The sequence below is a fragment of the Hippocampus comes genome, unplaced genomic scaffold (assembly GCF_001891065.2).
Source record: "Hippocampus comes isolate QL1 unplaced genomic scaffold, H_comes_QL1_v1.1 scaffold12, whole genome shotgun sequence".
Classification (NCBI taxonomy): domain Eukaryota; kingdom Metazoa; phylum Chordata; class Actinopteri; order Syngnathiformes; family Syngnathidae; genus Hippocampus; species Hippocampus comes.
The window spans coordinates 450,047-464,994 of NW_017805478.1; the positions used below are offsets into that span (position 1 = coordinate 450,047).

Here is a 14,948-nt window from a genome sequence, read left to right on the forward strand (position 1 = left end):
CTATCGCAGCGGCTGTCTTTTCTCTCTGGCCCTCGAGAGCGCCGTCTCATCTATTGCTGCGGAAGCTATGTGTATCTCTTGGGAGATAGACAGGCAGCTGATTGAGAGTGGCACCTATCAGGAACCGAGGTCCACTGAGCGTGTGCAACTGCTCCTCTCGGAACTCGGTCGCGCATTCGAGTGGAGAGGACAATGCACATACGCATGCGCTCAAACGCGGCTGCAAAAACTAGACGCAAACACACACTAGCATCCACTTATAATGGTGGAAGGCAGACTCATTGCTCAATCTGTCACATAGTTCTCAGGTGACAAAGACCCGCGTGAAAGGCCACCGGTGAATTCTGTATGATTCCCATCCCCTGATCTCAGTCTTATTCCATATCTGACTAATACCCCCCCCCATGTGCATCTAAGCAAAACCATGCCCGAGGACCCTGGCATGGGTTCTCTGCACCTTAGCAGGGCTTCTGTTACAATTTCCTCTCGTTCCACCGCCTGCAGTTCAGCTCGTTGTGTACTACGAAGTTGATTTGATTCAGTAAATCAGTGTCCAAATCACTTTCACCATGCATTGAAGTCATTCTCATAAAATGGACTAATGGATCTAATTTTACAGGATGTCCCCAAAGCAAATGCGATCAACAGGTCGAACACCCTTCTTCGGACACATTTTATGATTAAACCTGTAAAGACCAACAGCAAGCAACGGCTTTATTGTGGCAACAGTTGCAGTTGCAAAAGAGCTACTGGAGAACAAGCATTTTTCTTTTACACAGAAGAAAATGGATGTGAGACCTCCTCCCATAAAAACAAACAAACAAACAAATAAACAAACAAACAAAAAAGACCAAAGAGATGTGATGTGAGGTCAAGTGAAAACAAGCCCAAGGGTGAATGAAAGCATTGGATGAGAAAGACGCCAAGAGTTAAGGATGTTTGCTTTGTTGTACGCCCGTCGACATCGCGATGCGTTATTCAAATGTTATCCGGCCATGGAACGTTTGTATTTGTGCCGACATCTTTCCCCAGCGAGCCTCATCAGACACTGTCTGAGACCTGGAAACAAAAAGAGTGCTCGCTAAAGAGACTAATCGCACCTCAGGCATTCTGACCAAACACTCACTGGGCTTTCTTGTTAACTTGCCTCTGCTCAACAAATACCCCGACCCCGAATCTGAATCCGACCCGTAGCTTGATGAGCTTTTTTCGCCATGCTGTTTGCTCAACAGTACATTTGCAGTACGTCAACGTCTGGAGAGTTCGGTAAGCACATTTGTCTACATGCAAAAGTAGCCGAGCTCTGAAAGCGACAAAACTGGCGTGCTCTGTTGGAGGCAAAGCAAACACCAAAAGAGCTCGAGCACGACCGCAGCCACCTTTTTGTCTTAAGTCATCGATTCGGTCGGCCTCCAAGGTAGGCATTGATCAATACTCCCTTCCAAGGAATCTCACTCACCCCAGACGAGTGCAAAAAGGAAGCGAGAAGAAACAATGTGCACAAAGTGCAAACCTGTGTACTGAAGCACAAATCCATTGCTGCTGAGGGAGGCATCGCTGCGGAAGGCCAGGAAGAGTGTGTTGGAGCTGCTCTCGATCCGATCGGGAACATCCGTTCCATAAAAGCTTCCCAGCAAAGGGCTCAGGGAGTCTGGCCCATCATAGATATGTAAGAAGTCATAACTGGGCTCCAAGCTGAATCTGGTTGAATGAGAGAACAGAATATTTGGTGATGATGTGGTTTTCTGCAGCAAAAAAAAAAAACCCAAATATACTTGTGGGAGGATTGCAACGGATGAGAGAGGAAGAGAGTCACTTGATCTTACTGGTTGAAGCTGAGGGCGATGACATAGTCCTCCGTGACAGTAACAGTCCAGTCGCACTCTCTCCCATGAGGGTACGGTTCCGGATAATCCGGAGAAAGGATGAGCCCGCTTGGACCGCTCAGATTTCCTCCACATGGAGCTTTGCGGAGGCAAGAATTCAAACAATTAGGTCAATTGGGAATCTGCCTAAACTGCAGCAAAAGTAGATTCTTATTTATTTATTTTTTTTGATTTATTTTCCTCGCAGAGCACCAATGCTAAGAAGTGCATAGCCAAAGTCAAGCCAAGGCAGGCTGTGTTGTTTGTGGAGCGGCATTCTAATCAGATATGTCTGTTGCAGCGACTGTCTGGGACACCATGTAATCGAATTTGCCATTCAAGATTCAGTTAGTCTATCGGGGAACTGTTTCGTCTAACCTTTTAAGAAGTCAGACGAGCCACAGAGGTTATCTAGCAGTTGCTGGTAAAAAAAAAAAAAAAAAAAAAAAAACTACTTGTTCAATCGGATGGAACGTTATTAAGTCCCGAACTTGCTCATCGCACGCCATATGCTGATATGAGCCACAGGTCTCTTCGCACGCTGTGCTTGAAAGGTTTTTGTACCTGTGCAAGTCGGAGGGTCCGGCTGCCAGAAGTAGCGACCACTGATTTCCGTGCAGGTGATTTTGTTGGCACCCTGCAGGATGTAGCCGGGGTCACACTGGAATACCACACGGTCCCCAGGCTCCCTGCTGTCACCGCTGCGGGTCCCATTAGTCGGCATGCCCGGGTCATTGCATGAGGTGGCCGTGGAGACTGAAGAAGCAGCGGAAGGAAAAAAGAAACCTCGCTGAGATGCAAGTTCTGATTGATTCTTTTGAGGAAAAGTTATCAAAATCCGTCTCTTTCATCGTATCTGCGAGCGTCATGACCCTCAGCCTCACCGGAGAACTGCACGGCAAAGCCTTGCTTGCTCGTGAAGAAGTCCGTGGTGAATTGCAGACTGATGGTGTTGAAGGTGCTGTGAGCGTCCGGCGGCAACGCCGAGCCGCTCAACTCCCTCAGCGGCACCCCCCCATCCTGGGGCCCATCCCAGATGCGAAGCACGTCATGGATCTCCTCGGTGTGGAAAACCAGGAAATGCAAACTGGTAAGGGGAAAAGACACATTGAAAACACTTCTCAGTATAATGCAGCGCAGTTTGAGACCCCCGCTAACCAAACCGCCCTCACACACCACAAAACTAATCAAAACCCAAACGAGACTCTTGTTACCGCTGTGAAGTAGGACTAGACAAAACTACCTTCTGTGTATTTGTCATCATTATGTCACGAAAACAAACCGGCGCAAAGACGCAAGCCCTCGAGTACAGTCGAGCGTGAGGAAATAAACGGATCGTATGAAACGGCAATGCGTGACGATGAATCGGCGCACCAACGGAGGTAATGCGTTTTAAAATAACAGCAGAGCGAAGGCTGCTCAAAGAAGAAGGGCAGGAATCAAGCAGAGGGACAAACGGCATTTTTAAATATAATCACAGGCAGCAGATGCGGCCCGTTCAATGGCTGTTTTGCAGTGTCAGTCAAGCAGCTACCATCGGCCCCAGCACTTAATTTTCAGCCTCTACATCAGAAAGATGTCGCTGTCAAAATATGTACTCTTTACTTTCACCAGCGACAGCTATCATCCAGCTGGATGTTCCAAGCCGGCGAGATGTGAATGCGCATGTTTGAGCGTGCAAAAAGTAGGCCAGTCTTGAGTGCGGCGGATTCCGAACGGCCTTTTCGATTGCTTCCGGTCTTGAACGTGTACAAGGAGATATTTTACACCAACTGGCTGTCAATATTTACTGTTCACGCCTACTTAAGGTCAAGTTTTGTTTTTATTTTTTGTACACACAATATAGAGAGCATGTCAGTCTTGATAACAATCACTGCACCCCCGCGCTGACTCATTCCTTTAAAAATAAATCAATAAACTCAAAAAAACAAAAAACAGGTGTGCTGGGATGAGATGAGAAGGCGCAGGCAAATGATGGGGGGAGCTTGGCTGGAAGATGTAAAAGAAGCGCCAGTCAAAGTGACACGACGTTTTCTCAACCGCTCCACCGGGGTCATGCAAAATCTTAAGTGGATGTCGCAAACGTGTCACAAATCTCAAATATGAAGGACTATCGTCGAACCGGCAGGCCAGCCGCGTTCATGTTCAGGCTTTTGTAACCACATACAGTATGTCTGTACAAGCACAGGACGAGAATATGATCGGCGTTCCATGTTACGACATAACACGGACATTGGATTCGTATTGATGACAAAGTATGGAGTCATTTTCCTTAAGGATACACTAAAAGAACACTTGTAGTACAGTGTATGCGGGTATGCTGACTTCAGCTTGAAAGTTGGACGACTAGTCCGGCAAACGGTTAAATACAGCAAAAAGCGGCCTTATAAAATCAACCACAAGCGCACACACGCACGCACACGCAAGCAACGCCGAGTGTTTGGGCCTCAAATGATGCGGAGGAAAAACAACAACCCGCTGCCATGTTGACGTCGAGAAACAACTTCCAGCCGCGTTAGCATAATTGGTGTCAGAATCGGATTTCCACAACGTGTGAGGCGCGGGCGGCGGCCACAGGCTACTCGGCAATGTTCTGTGAAGGCCAATACACCACCACCGAGCTGATTTGTCAAGTTGCCAGAATTGTGAACAATGTGCGTGTACAAAAAAAACAAAAAAAAAACACGAACGAGCCGGAAATTGTACATTCACATTCACACGCACAAAAAAAACAAAACGGATGGGAATCATTTAAATGGAATGCACAGAAAACACAGCCACATTAAATCTCCAAAATACGACCAATGCTTATCTCAAAAGGACAAGTAGACAATTAGGAGCAGAGGAATGGCTCTCTCAAAGAAAAAAAAAAAACAAAATTAAGATTGGCTGTGATATCGAAAATCATCTTCGGAGACTTGCTCAGACCAGATAGAGAATCATCAAATAAAATGGAACTTCTTTGCTTACCCTGCAAAGCTATAAACGTGATTGCGCTCACCGACGCCTCAAGCCTCAAGCAGGACACGATAAGCTTACCAAATATATTTATGAGCTCATCAAGGACGGTGCGTTCCCACAGACTCCGTAAAAAAAAAAAGAGAGGGGAACTGATTCTGTAACAGTGAAATTTGAGGTTTTAGTGAATGAAATGTGGATACGCATATGGGGTTTACTTATTAAAAGGAAGTATACAGTTGGGTGATTTTCATTTCTTTCTTCTCCCTGAAAATTTGTTACCCAAGACCGATAGCACGACGAGGACGGACGGGTTGAATACTCACCAGACCTCACTCAAAAGATTTCTTCTTTTGGGGTGTCAAAGACACGCTGACGATTGACCTGTCCGCGTGATGCGTAGATTCAGAAGAAAAGCATGCCAAGATATTGATAACAAAAAAAGGCCTCCGCCACAAGGTCTGCTTGTGTGTCAAAACTAGTCATGTAATTGTGACTGAATAAAATTATTGTTTTTTTTTTTGATCATGTAATAAAAAGGATAACTAGTGTGCCCCTCACTTACAAGAGCATAGTTGAGGACTTGTTTTTTTTTTTTTTCCCCTGCCACTTCCTTATAATCAGGGCAGTGTCCGGCGAACCAGTCGGGCTTCTTGCTGTTCATCAGTTTTTGTTTGTTTTTTTTCTTTTGGATCGTAACTGTTCACTGAATTGTGTCACTCTTTACTCGTGCCCTGCGCAATGATCATGACATTTGATACCACGCCCACTTTTGCATCCCCCTGTACGTGAGCCTACCGACATCAATGAAAGGTGTTTTGATGTGCAGATTGTTGCATGGGTATTGCGCTTTTGTTCCAAGACAACCTTCAGGCCAGGCAAACATCGAACGGCATCATGTTCTATTTTGAGATTTATCTGTTCAATGACACACATGAGGGTGCGTGTGTGTTGGCTCATGGCGGGCGAAGGATCTGAAATAATGAGATGTGCTGGATTCCAATCAAACATAACCTATCGTTCTGGATGTGTGATGTAGATGCTCTTAAAACAAACATGGAAGGCGAGCAAAAGTGTGCTGGGTTCTTTGGCGTCATATTTTTACAAGCCTGGGTGGGATTCATTCGACTCCAATTTTATGGAAGCGTTTGCTTCGGACACGCATCATCGGTTGTGTTGTGGAGAAACGCAACATAGTTCTCAAAGAAAAAAAGGTTTTGTCGTCCCGTGTGCAAATCACAGCAGAATAGAAAGTTGGGTCATAAAGCTTTATAGGGCGGGGTTTTATTCTTCTACTCTTGTCCACTTCTTAATGCGATAGAACAGGTCAATCAAGTGTCACACGAAGGAGACAAGATAGGCGAGGATGCAATTTATTGGTGGTTTTGGATTCGGCTTGAACTGTTTTGTATTCAGATGAAAGAGACAGAGAGAGAATTGGAGAGCGCTCTGAATACAAAACAGTCAAGCTGCAATCGCAAATTCTGTGGGGAGCCCGGCGAGGTGTGTGTGCAGATGATTAAATGCAGGACAATATACACGCGTGTGTGCATGCGGATGGAAAATGAAGAGATGTTAACACATGCGCGGCTACATACGGGTACACATTGGGAAGGCGGCTTAGCTTAGGTGAAATGACATGACCGGAGCTGTTAGCCCCCCACCCCCTTGCTATCAATATTATTTCTTCTTTTAGGACTGACGGTTGTGCTTTTTATGTATTATTGACACACTTGACTTTGTACTTGATGTGAAACTTTTTATCTCGGATGTTCGTCTGTATTGCTTATTGCTTTGTAGAGCACTTTGGAGAACCGCGCTTGCTTTTAAAGCGCTGAACAAATTGAGCACTGAGAGAACAAAACTGACACGTGAGCATGTGAAAACGATGTTCAAGACCTCAGAAGCTCCACGCTGTGAGGCGATGCTTCCAACCACCGGAGAGCATTTCTCTAATCATAGGGCATGCCACTAAATGCCACTCTCTTCCTTCATGACAGTCATCGGGAAAATAGATCACCCAAGGTCAGTTGCTCCAATTACTGTTTATTTCGTCGCACTCAATCTTGGCGGTGTGCGTGCCACCAGTACTCTCCTCTATGTCAAGTCGGGAAGCTTTTGTAAAAGGTTGCCGTCGTTCTTCAGGAGTTCTCGGTTTTTCTCTCCTAACCCGGAAAATATTTGTGCCACCTTCAGCCATGCCATTTGCCCCACGAGGAACCCCTTGACAAAATGCATTGCATATTCTTCTTAAGAACGAATCCTGCGGGCTGGATCAAAGGCACCTTCGGTACGTGAAGAAGGCCTACGGATGACAATGCCGGGGAATTCGAGGCGACACATTCACTTTTATGAAGAAGGAAGAGGGATGCAAGGATGGCTGATGCGCAAAATAAGTTGATGATGCAGATGCAATGCTAAGCCAACGCTGGATAGAAACGTGCATTGTAGAAGGAAAGAAAACAGGCTGGGCTGTTGTTCTTGTCGGTCTGCCGTAGTCCCGAGAAGGCGTCGTGGCGCACACCTTGCACAAAAGGCATTTGTATGCAAGCTAAAGCGCCATCCGGAAATGCGTGAGTCATACAGTGAGTTCAAATGAAAATAGGGTAAGTCGTTAAGCCCCGTAAATGTGCACAGCGCCTAATCACTGTCACTTACAAGTGCACTTGTGTGCAGTCATCTCACTCTCGATACTACTTTGTATTATGATACGATATCGCTTGCGTCTCGAGTGCGGCTCGCATTTCAATGCTGCGCGTGCGAAGAAAACCGACAGTGGTCTGGACACGCCTACAGGCTGTTCTTCCAAATGGAGAATAAGGTTGAGATGACATTTCGCCTGGGGAAGAATGCACGTTCAGATGAATCCCATATTTTTCATTGTGTACTTCGGTCGAAGCTTGGCGAGCCCAAATCGGGTGCTTCTTCAAACAACAACCTGAAAGAGGGACTTTGAAGAGGGAGCTAAAGCATTCCCAGGACAGGCAAACAAAACCAATTAGCTGTGTTCAAAACAATGCACAGCAGCCGCACATTAATACATGTCTGGAGAAAATGATGGATAATATTTGGTCGAAAATTGGCCACATGAGGGCTATAGAGACGAATGTTTGCTATTGGATCAATTTCCTTAACCACGACTTTCGTTGACTGTAATTGACAGGCCGCAGGCCGATATCAGCACGCAGACGATTAATGACAGCCTGGATGAGTGACGTGTACCGCAGCACAAATGGAAGGACAAAGAACAAAAGCCAAGACGGTCATCAAACTCGTAGCGCGTCCACCGAGGGAAAACAAAGAGCATATTTCCAACCTAATTGTGCTTCCTGGCGCGGCCTCGATAGTCCAGACACAGTGCAGGTTGTGTTCATACGGGGCTGGGTACCCTGGAGACAGGATGCGACCTGTGGGCTCATCCTTGATGGTGCCCCCGCATTCCGCTAGAAAGAGAAGGAAATATCGCAAGCAGTTTGTCCATATTTCACATGCCATCTCATCTGACAAGAAAGATGTAAGTGCTGTTTGTCTGAGAGCATAATAGATCCTTCACACACAATTGGAGACTGCAGAATGATGCAATTATGGCGTCAGAACAGGACAATTGCGCAAAAACGCAGCAGCCGCTGAACACTGAAGCCAAAATAATATCATATCGAAGCCAGTAATAAAGGTAAAGGACCAGCGGAGAGAGAAATATACTTTTATGATGAATTGACAAACGCAATTCATTATTATGTATTCAAACAGAGCTGACATATCATTTCCTGCCTCCAAAAAAATAGACCTAAGTCACGATCAACGAATGTAAAATGTGAACTGTCCATGAAGCTAAATGAATGAAAATAGACGGCGTGCGCTCGCTCTGCTTTGGCAGTTCATTCCCGAGCCAGAAAGCATTTTATAACCCTGACCATGGAATGATGGCGAGACCTTTGCCTGAGGATCACCAGCTGCGCATATTGGCAAATAAAGCCAAAGATTTCCGAATTAATGACCTGACTCACCAGCACAAAGTGGCAGAGGGCTGTCCCAGGCCCTCCTCTCCCCCCTCAGGCAAGTGAGCACCTCAGGGCCTTTCAGGGTGTAGCCGGGGTCACAGCTATATGACACGGTGCTCCCTGCAAAATGACCCTTGTCTTCTCGCTTGTAGCCGTATTGGGGGAAGCCGGGATCTTCACATTTCACCAGCTCGAAGCCTTGGCGGGAGCGAAAAAGTCAGACATTTAATGCAGGTAGGAAATGTGCCACAGAGTCTTTCGAACGAAATGACACTTCTTACTTACATCGACATTAGGTTATTGATACCAATTTAAAGCAGTAGAAAGGGGGGATTGAAAAATATTAATAAAGGGCTTCCTACAACTCCTCAGTCAGTATTGAGGTTGTGGTAATTATTTCGGGATGATAAATCGCCACCAGATGGCAGGAGTGGCTTTCATCAGTGCGAGCGCGTGTGGGTTGTGGGACTGGGATCCGACTCCGTCGCCAGGTGATGTGCGGAAGCAGTGTGGTAGAGTTAACTCTTTCAAATCAAAAAAGGATGACAAAGTCCCATCGTCATCCTTGCAAAAAAGGATGACAAAGTCCCATCGTCATCCTTGACGAATACGCCGGCACACAAAGATACACAAAATTCAGCATTCATGAAACTTCATGAAAGCTTCATGCATAAGTGCAGTGTTTATCTTGCAATAAACTGTTATTATAAATCAATACATAAAATTCACCAGAGTGAAAGTTCTGCTTGAAATGCATCCTTTCGCAATTTCAGAATTTGTTCTCGGAAACGAATATTTTCAAGCAACTTACCAATGTTCAACTGCTGTTTACTCAAAAGTGGTCAAAGGTAGAAAGGTAAATGCTTTCTTTTGCTCAGTTCCGCGCTTACATAGCTACAGAACTCAATTCTCTGTAGGCCCTCAAAAAATGAGTCGAAATGGTGAAAAATGGCTGGCGGCGGCTCTCCCAATTTGAGAAAAAAAAACAAACCACGGCTGGCATTGAATGAGTTAAACTTGAAGGAAAAACCTCACTTACTGTATTACATTTGCGTTACCGGTGAAATTGTGACTCACTGTTGAAGTGGAGCTCAAAGCCTTTACTGGTATTGTCTGCGTTGGTGATAAACTCCAGCCACATGGAGCTCGAGGTGGAGTTCAGGGTTGTGTCCAGCATTTCGTTGCCTGTGAACACTCCGAGCAGACGAGCCGAATTACTGCTGCCATCAAACACCTGAAAAGTGACGCCACAGGGGAGGGGTGGGGTGGGGTGGGGTGGATCTTTATTAAGATGATCAGTGGTTGAGCCTCCAAGCACGCTCACGCGGCTGCAAACGCCCAGGGAGGGAAACTCCTTCCCATCGCTCACTTTGAGTTTGTCGTCTTCCTCCAGACGGAAGTCTCGCGCTCGCAGTTGGATGCCTTTGCCCGGCTGCGTCTGGATGGAGTAGATGCACTCGTGGTTGTTGTCGTAGTAACCGGGGTAATTGGGGGAGAGAAGCACCCCTTGCATGCCAGTCACGGAGGAGCCACATTCGGCTAGAGAGAAAGAGAGGGAACGGGGAGAGCGACGGGACAGCGGAAAGGGCGAAGGGGGGAGGATTTTGGCGAGAGCAGACGACATGTCAATCGCTATATGATTGTGACTCAGCGCACGCGATATCTATTTATTCTCTCATGCATGGGGAAATGAGTGGAGGAGGAAACGATGCGGTCAGAGCCCGTAAAGGAAAGTTGAGCCGTGCATCACTGCAGTGAAATCTGACGATGATTAACACTCATTTTCGCTCCAAAATGTGTTTTTTTCTCCAAGCTCACTCATGGGCTGGAATTTTACATCACTCCAGTGATATCTGACGATGATTAACACTCATTTTCGCTCAAAAATGAGTTTTGTTTTATTTTTTTTCTCCAAGCTCACTCATGGGCTGGAATTTTTTTCAATGACTTCAGGAGTGATGATATCGCTGCCTGTTTAGGGTCCAAGACTCATGGTGAAGTCTTCATCCTTCATTTATTTTTTTTTTCAGTTCAGAGTAAAATTAATATCCATTGATGACATCGCTGCCTGTTTAAGGTCCAAGACTCATAGTGTCGTCTTCATCCTTCATTTTTTTTTTTTTTCAGTTCAGAGTAAAATTAATATCCATGAATACATCTGATGTCAAAATGAAGAGGGGAATTCAATGAATGAGGTCATTCAGTGCATGTGAACAACCTTTTGTGGTGGCATGACGATGTAATGGCGTACGGGGGTGACCAAAGCTAAAATAAAGTATGTGACCACCTACCAACACACCTTGGCAGAGGGGAGCTCCAGACCCGCCTCCGACCCCCTAAGCACACCACTCTCGCAGGACCCTCGAGTCTGTAACCGGGGAAGCAGGAAAAGATGAGGGCATCTCCCACGCCGTACTGGAGGCCCTTTCTGGTACTGTAGGGCGGGATTCCCGGATCTTCGCATGGTTCCAGATCATATTCTGGGGGGGAAACACAAAACCGCAAAAATAAACACAAACATGTGAAGTCATCATTCTAAAAACAACGGTACACTCTTTGTTTGGCTACATAGACAAAGTGCCAGAAACGTCACAATCTTGACAACACTGCGATATAGTGACTAACTCTTTGACAGCACCTTCAAAATTAAATCATAACATCAGCGTCTTTCCTTTTTGGGTGCATTGAATGTAACACAGTTGTAATATAAGCTCCCCAAAGCTCAGCGCCGCTGTTTGTGTCAAGAGCCTGTTTCAAAAACGGCCAAATCACGGAACCCGAGCTCACCGGAGAACGTGATGTTGAAGCCCTCGTACGAAACGGAGAAGTCCGAGAGGAAGCGAATCTGAGCCGTGTAGTTTCCAAAGAGCCCGGCGCTCAGATGTGGAGGCAACGTGGAGCCCGTCAATCTCCACAGGGGCTGCGAGAAGCTGCCGTTCTCCGTCACCAACAAGTGGTCGTGGGGGCTCTCCAGATGGAAAGTGTGGAAGTTAAACTGCACACCTGAAAATGCATGGGGGATCAAAGCGCAGGGTTCAAAATGTCTTTCTTTTTTTCTTTTTTATTAGTTTTTATTTCTTGGGTTTTTACACGCAAAATTCTTCACTTGGGATACTCTTGGTTGTATGGTAGTTCGGTCCTGTGTTTCAGACCAAAATACATTCAGGCAGCTTTTTTTTTTTCCTTGTATTGGACAAAGGTTGATGAGCATATGTCCTAAGTTGATTTCTTGAAATCGTTCGAATAAAGTCACAATTAAGGAAAAGCTTTTGTCATGTGTTTCATTTCCCAAACAAAATTGCCGCCTGTCAAGTTTCTAAGTTTGAGATGTGTGTGTAATTTTGTGTTGTACTATTTTCACGAGCTCAACATGTCAGGAGATTCTACACTGTATTTTTTTTTAAAAAAAGAAGATCAACACATAAAAGCCGCGAGCATGATACCAAAAAAAAAATGTCTGTGTCAATTTGACGCTCGCCCCGTTCCAACAGTGACATGACTGGTGAGCCTTCCCGCGGCAATGTAGCCCCAGGCCAGCCTATCAGTGCTGCTCTCGTACATAATGACAGCTTGTTCGGCGATGCATAAAGGCCACTTAAGATGGAAGGTAGATGACATTGTAAGGTAAATGGATTCTGACGGCTCGAACATGTCGACACAGAATTCGTCTGCTCACCTTTGCCGTGGGAGGTCTCGATGATCCAAGTGCAGTTGAGGTTGTGAGGGTAAAAGTCTGGGAAGCCGGGAGACAGGATGGTGCCATAGTTGCCCTGGATGTAACCCCCGCACAGGGCTGGTGTCGAAAAGACGATGGGAACGGAGCGCGTGCAGCCAGGAAGAGAAATGAGAACAGACAGGTCAGGCGTTCAGAAGGACAAACTAGAGTAGATGGACATGGAAAAATTGTCACAAGTCCTCATTATTCATTCCTTCATTCATTTGCCGAAATGAACGAAAAAAAAACCCAAAACAAAACACCTAATTACCAACAAACCAGTTCTGAAGATGAATTAAAACTAACAAAATTAAAAATGATAACCCTGGTTGCATTTATGAGCAAAAGAAAAAAACAAAACGCTTGCTGTTATCAATATTGGTGTGCCAAAAAAATCAAGCATTTACAGTTGAAGAAAACGGGAAGCTGTTTGATTGTGAGGTCACCGTAGCGGAGCGTACCGTCGCAGCTCGGCAGTGGGCGGCTCCACTGAAAATTGGGTTCACACTCCAGAGGCTCCGGATCACTGAGCGTGTACCCCGCGTCACAGCTAAATGTCACCAGAGCGCCCACATAGAAGTCGTTTCCGTGGCGCAGTCCGTTGACGGGGATGCCCGGGTCCACGCAGTGATCTGACTGCAGCTTCAAAGCTGCAGAGAAGGGGTGCAAACGAGCAAAAAAATATGAAGAGACATGTGCCAACAGAATTCCCTGAATTGCATTAGGTCAATCAGGGGGCAAAGAATACTTAAATGCAGCACTTTTTGAGGTGGGGGGTGGGGGGGGCGGCCATGATTAATTATTTACTGGAGCATCCTTTTTCGACAAACCAATGAGAAGTTTTAGTCCTCTTTTCCACTCCGCAATGTTTTTGCATGAGTGGGGCTGAAAGTAAATTATTCATGCTTTGCAAAGATTTACCTACAGAGGAACTGCAAAGGGATATTGCTGCGAGCCCAACCAGAGGAAATGAAGAGAATTTGGCGTGTAAGTCTGGGAAAGGTATATGTGACTGATTTATCAGCTCATGTAGTTTCCTAATTCTCGATGTTCCAACTAAAACATCTGACAGTTCATCGCTATTGCACCTAATTTGGGTCTGCCTAATGACAACCTCCCAGGGGGCGTCGGCGCGACATCTGCAAGTTCAACAATCCAAGCTCTTACTTTCGTAGCGTATCCGGAAGCCGATGTCAGAGTGGCTCTTGTCCGTGGAGAAGAGGAGATACAAAAAGCTGGAGGTACTGATGAGGAACTGAGGAACTTGAGTGCCCTGGTAACTTCCGATCAGTGGTGAAGAGGGAAAACGGCCATCCCGGACCTCCAGGACATCGTAGTTGACCTCAGTGCGGAACCTGAGGGCGAGGAAATGGCTTTTCAAGTGGTTGCGGGAGTCTTTATTTTTGAGAGGAATTTCAAGTGAAATTGAGAATTGTATATTTCCACGGCGGACACATGCATGACAAGGTGAATTATTCACAATTTACAGATTTATTTGAAGGAATTTGGCATCTTTCCCCGAGTGTGCTTGTGCGACACTCTGCAATGTGCACGTTCTGAGCTTGCCTCTGCCTTTTGCAAGTCGAGGCACTTCATCTTCAAAAGACCCGAATAAATTGCTGTGACTCCGAGCTGTGTTATCTAAATGAAGTGTTTTGTGATATTTTATTGATGCTACATAAAAATGATAGACGAACAAACATTTATGTTGGATTCATTTTTCATGGCGTGCTATCAAGGCAAGGGATGAGGACATGAGGATGAGCCTTGGTGAAACGCTAATGTTGCGTTTTATCCCGCAGCGCCCCCCCCCCCCTTACTGACACCCTGTCGCTGTCTCTCACTCGAGCACACAACCATCGCAGCAGATTACATTCTCCCATCTTTCCACTGTCCCCTGACAGACACTCGCATAGAAAATGCATGCACAACTACTCGCATATCTTGACGAGCTTTCTTTGTGTGCGGGTTGGCTCCTGTTTGCGAAAAGATGCAGCAATCTCTTCCGGGATTGAGTATCATATAAAAGGGATCAAATACTTATGAGGGCTTATTCGATAAAACGTGTCATCTTAGTTGGGGGGGGGGGTCATATGTTAATGTGCATTGCATTGACTGCGTTGCCCCTAGAAAGGGCTAACTAACATCAACACAAGAATACGAGACCAATCGAAACGAACAGCCCAAAATTGCAGGAAATACCATGTGTGCGAGATGGTTGACTCACTTGTCGAAGATGATCTTGATGGGGTAGCCTGGAGGAGCTTCAATGATCCATTCACAGATAAGAGCCTCCTTATAAAGTTCTGGCCAGCCAGGAGAGAGGATGATCCCACTGGGAGCCTTCAGCTCTCCTCCACAGGGGGCTACAAGAAAGAAGGACAAGACAGAGCAGATCGAGATGGAATT

General features: G+C 46.0%; 1 protein-coding gene across 1 annotated transcript in view; it reads right to left on the reverse strand.

Moving 5' to 3' along the window:
* csmd2 (CUB and Sushi multiple domains 2) overlaps positions 1-14,948 on the reverse strand; it is a 117,952-nt gene that overhangs the window by 38,934 nt on the left and 64,070 nt on the right. Inside the window, exons 17-30 of the mRNA XM_019875580.1 lie at positions 14,767-14,905; positions 13,707-13,894; positions 13,001-13,189; positions 12,501-12,617; positions 11,612-11,827; positions 11,116-11,304; positions 10,194-10,363; positions 9,902-10,058; positions 8,831-9,022; positions 8,140-8,266; positions 2,750-2,952; positions 2,430-2,621; positions 1,827-1,965; positions 1,514-1,701 (exon numbers count right to left, since the gene is read on the reverse strand). Of these exons, the coding sequence (XP_019731139.1) occupies positions 1,514-1,701; positions 1,827-1,965; positions 2,430-2,621; positions 2,750-2,952; positions 8,140-8,266; positions 8,831-9,022; positions 9,902-10,058; positions 10,194-10,363; positions 11,116-11,304; positions 11,612-11,827; positions 12,501-12,617; positions 13,001-13,189; positions 13,707-13,894; positions 14,767-14,905 (2,406 nt within the window). The remainder of the gene's footprint in view (positions 1-1,513; positions 1,702-1,826; positions 1,966-2,429; positions 2,622-2,749; positions 2,953-8,139; positions 8,267-8,830; positions 9,023-9,901; positions 10,059-10,193; positions 10,364-11,115; positions 11,305-11,611; positions 11,828-12,500; positions 12,618-13,000; positions 13,190-13,706; positions 13,895-14,766; positions 14,906-14,948) is intronic.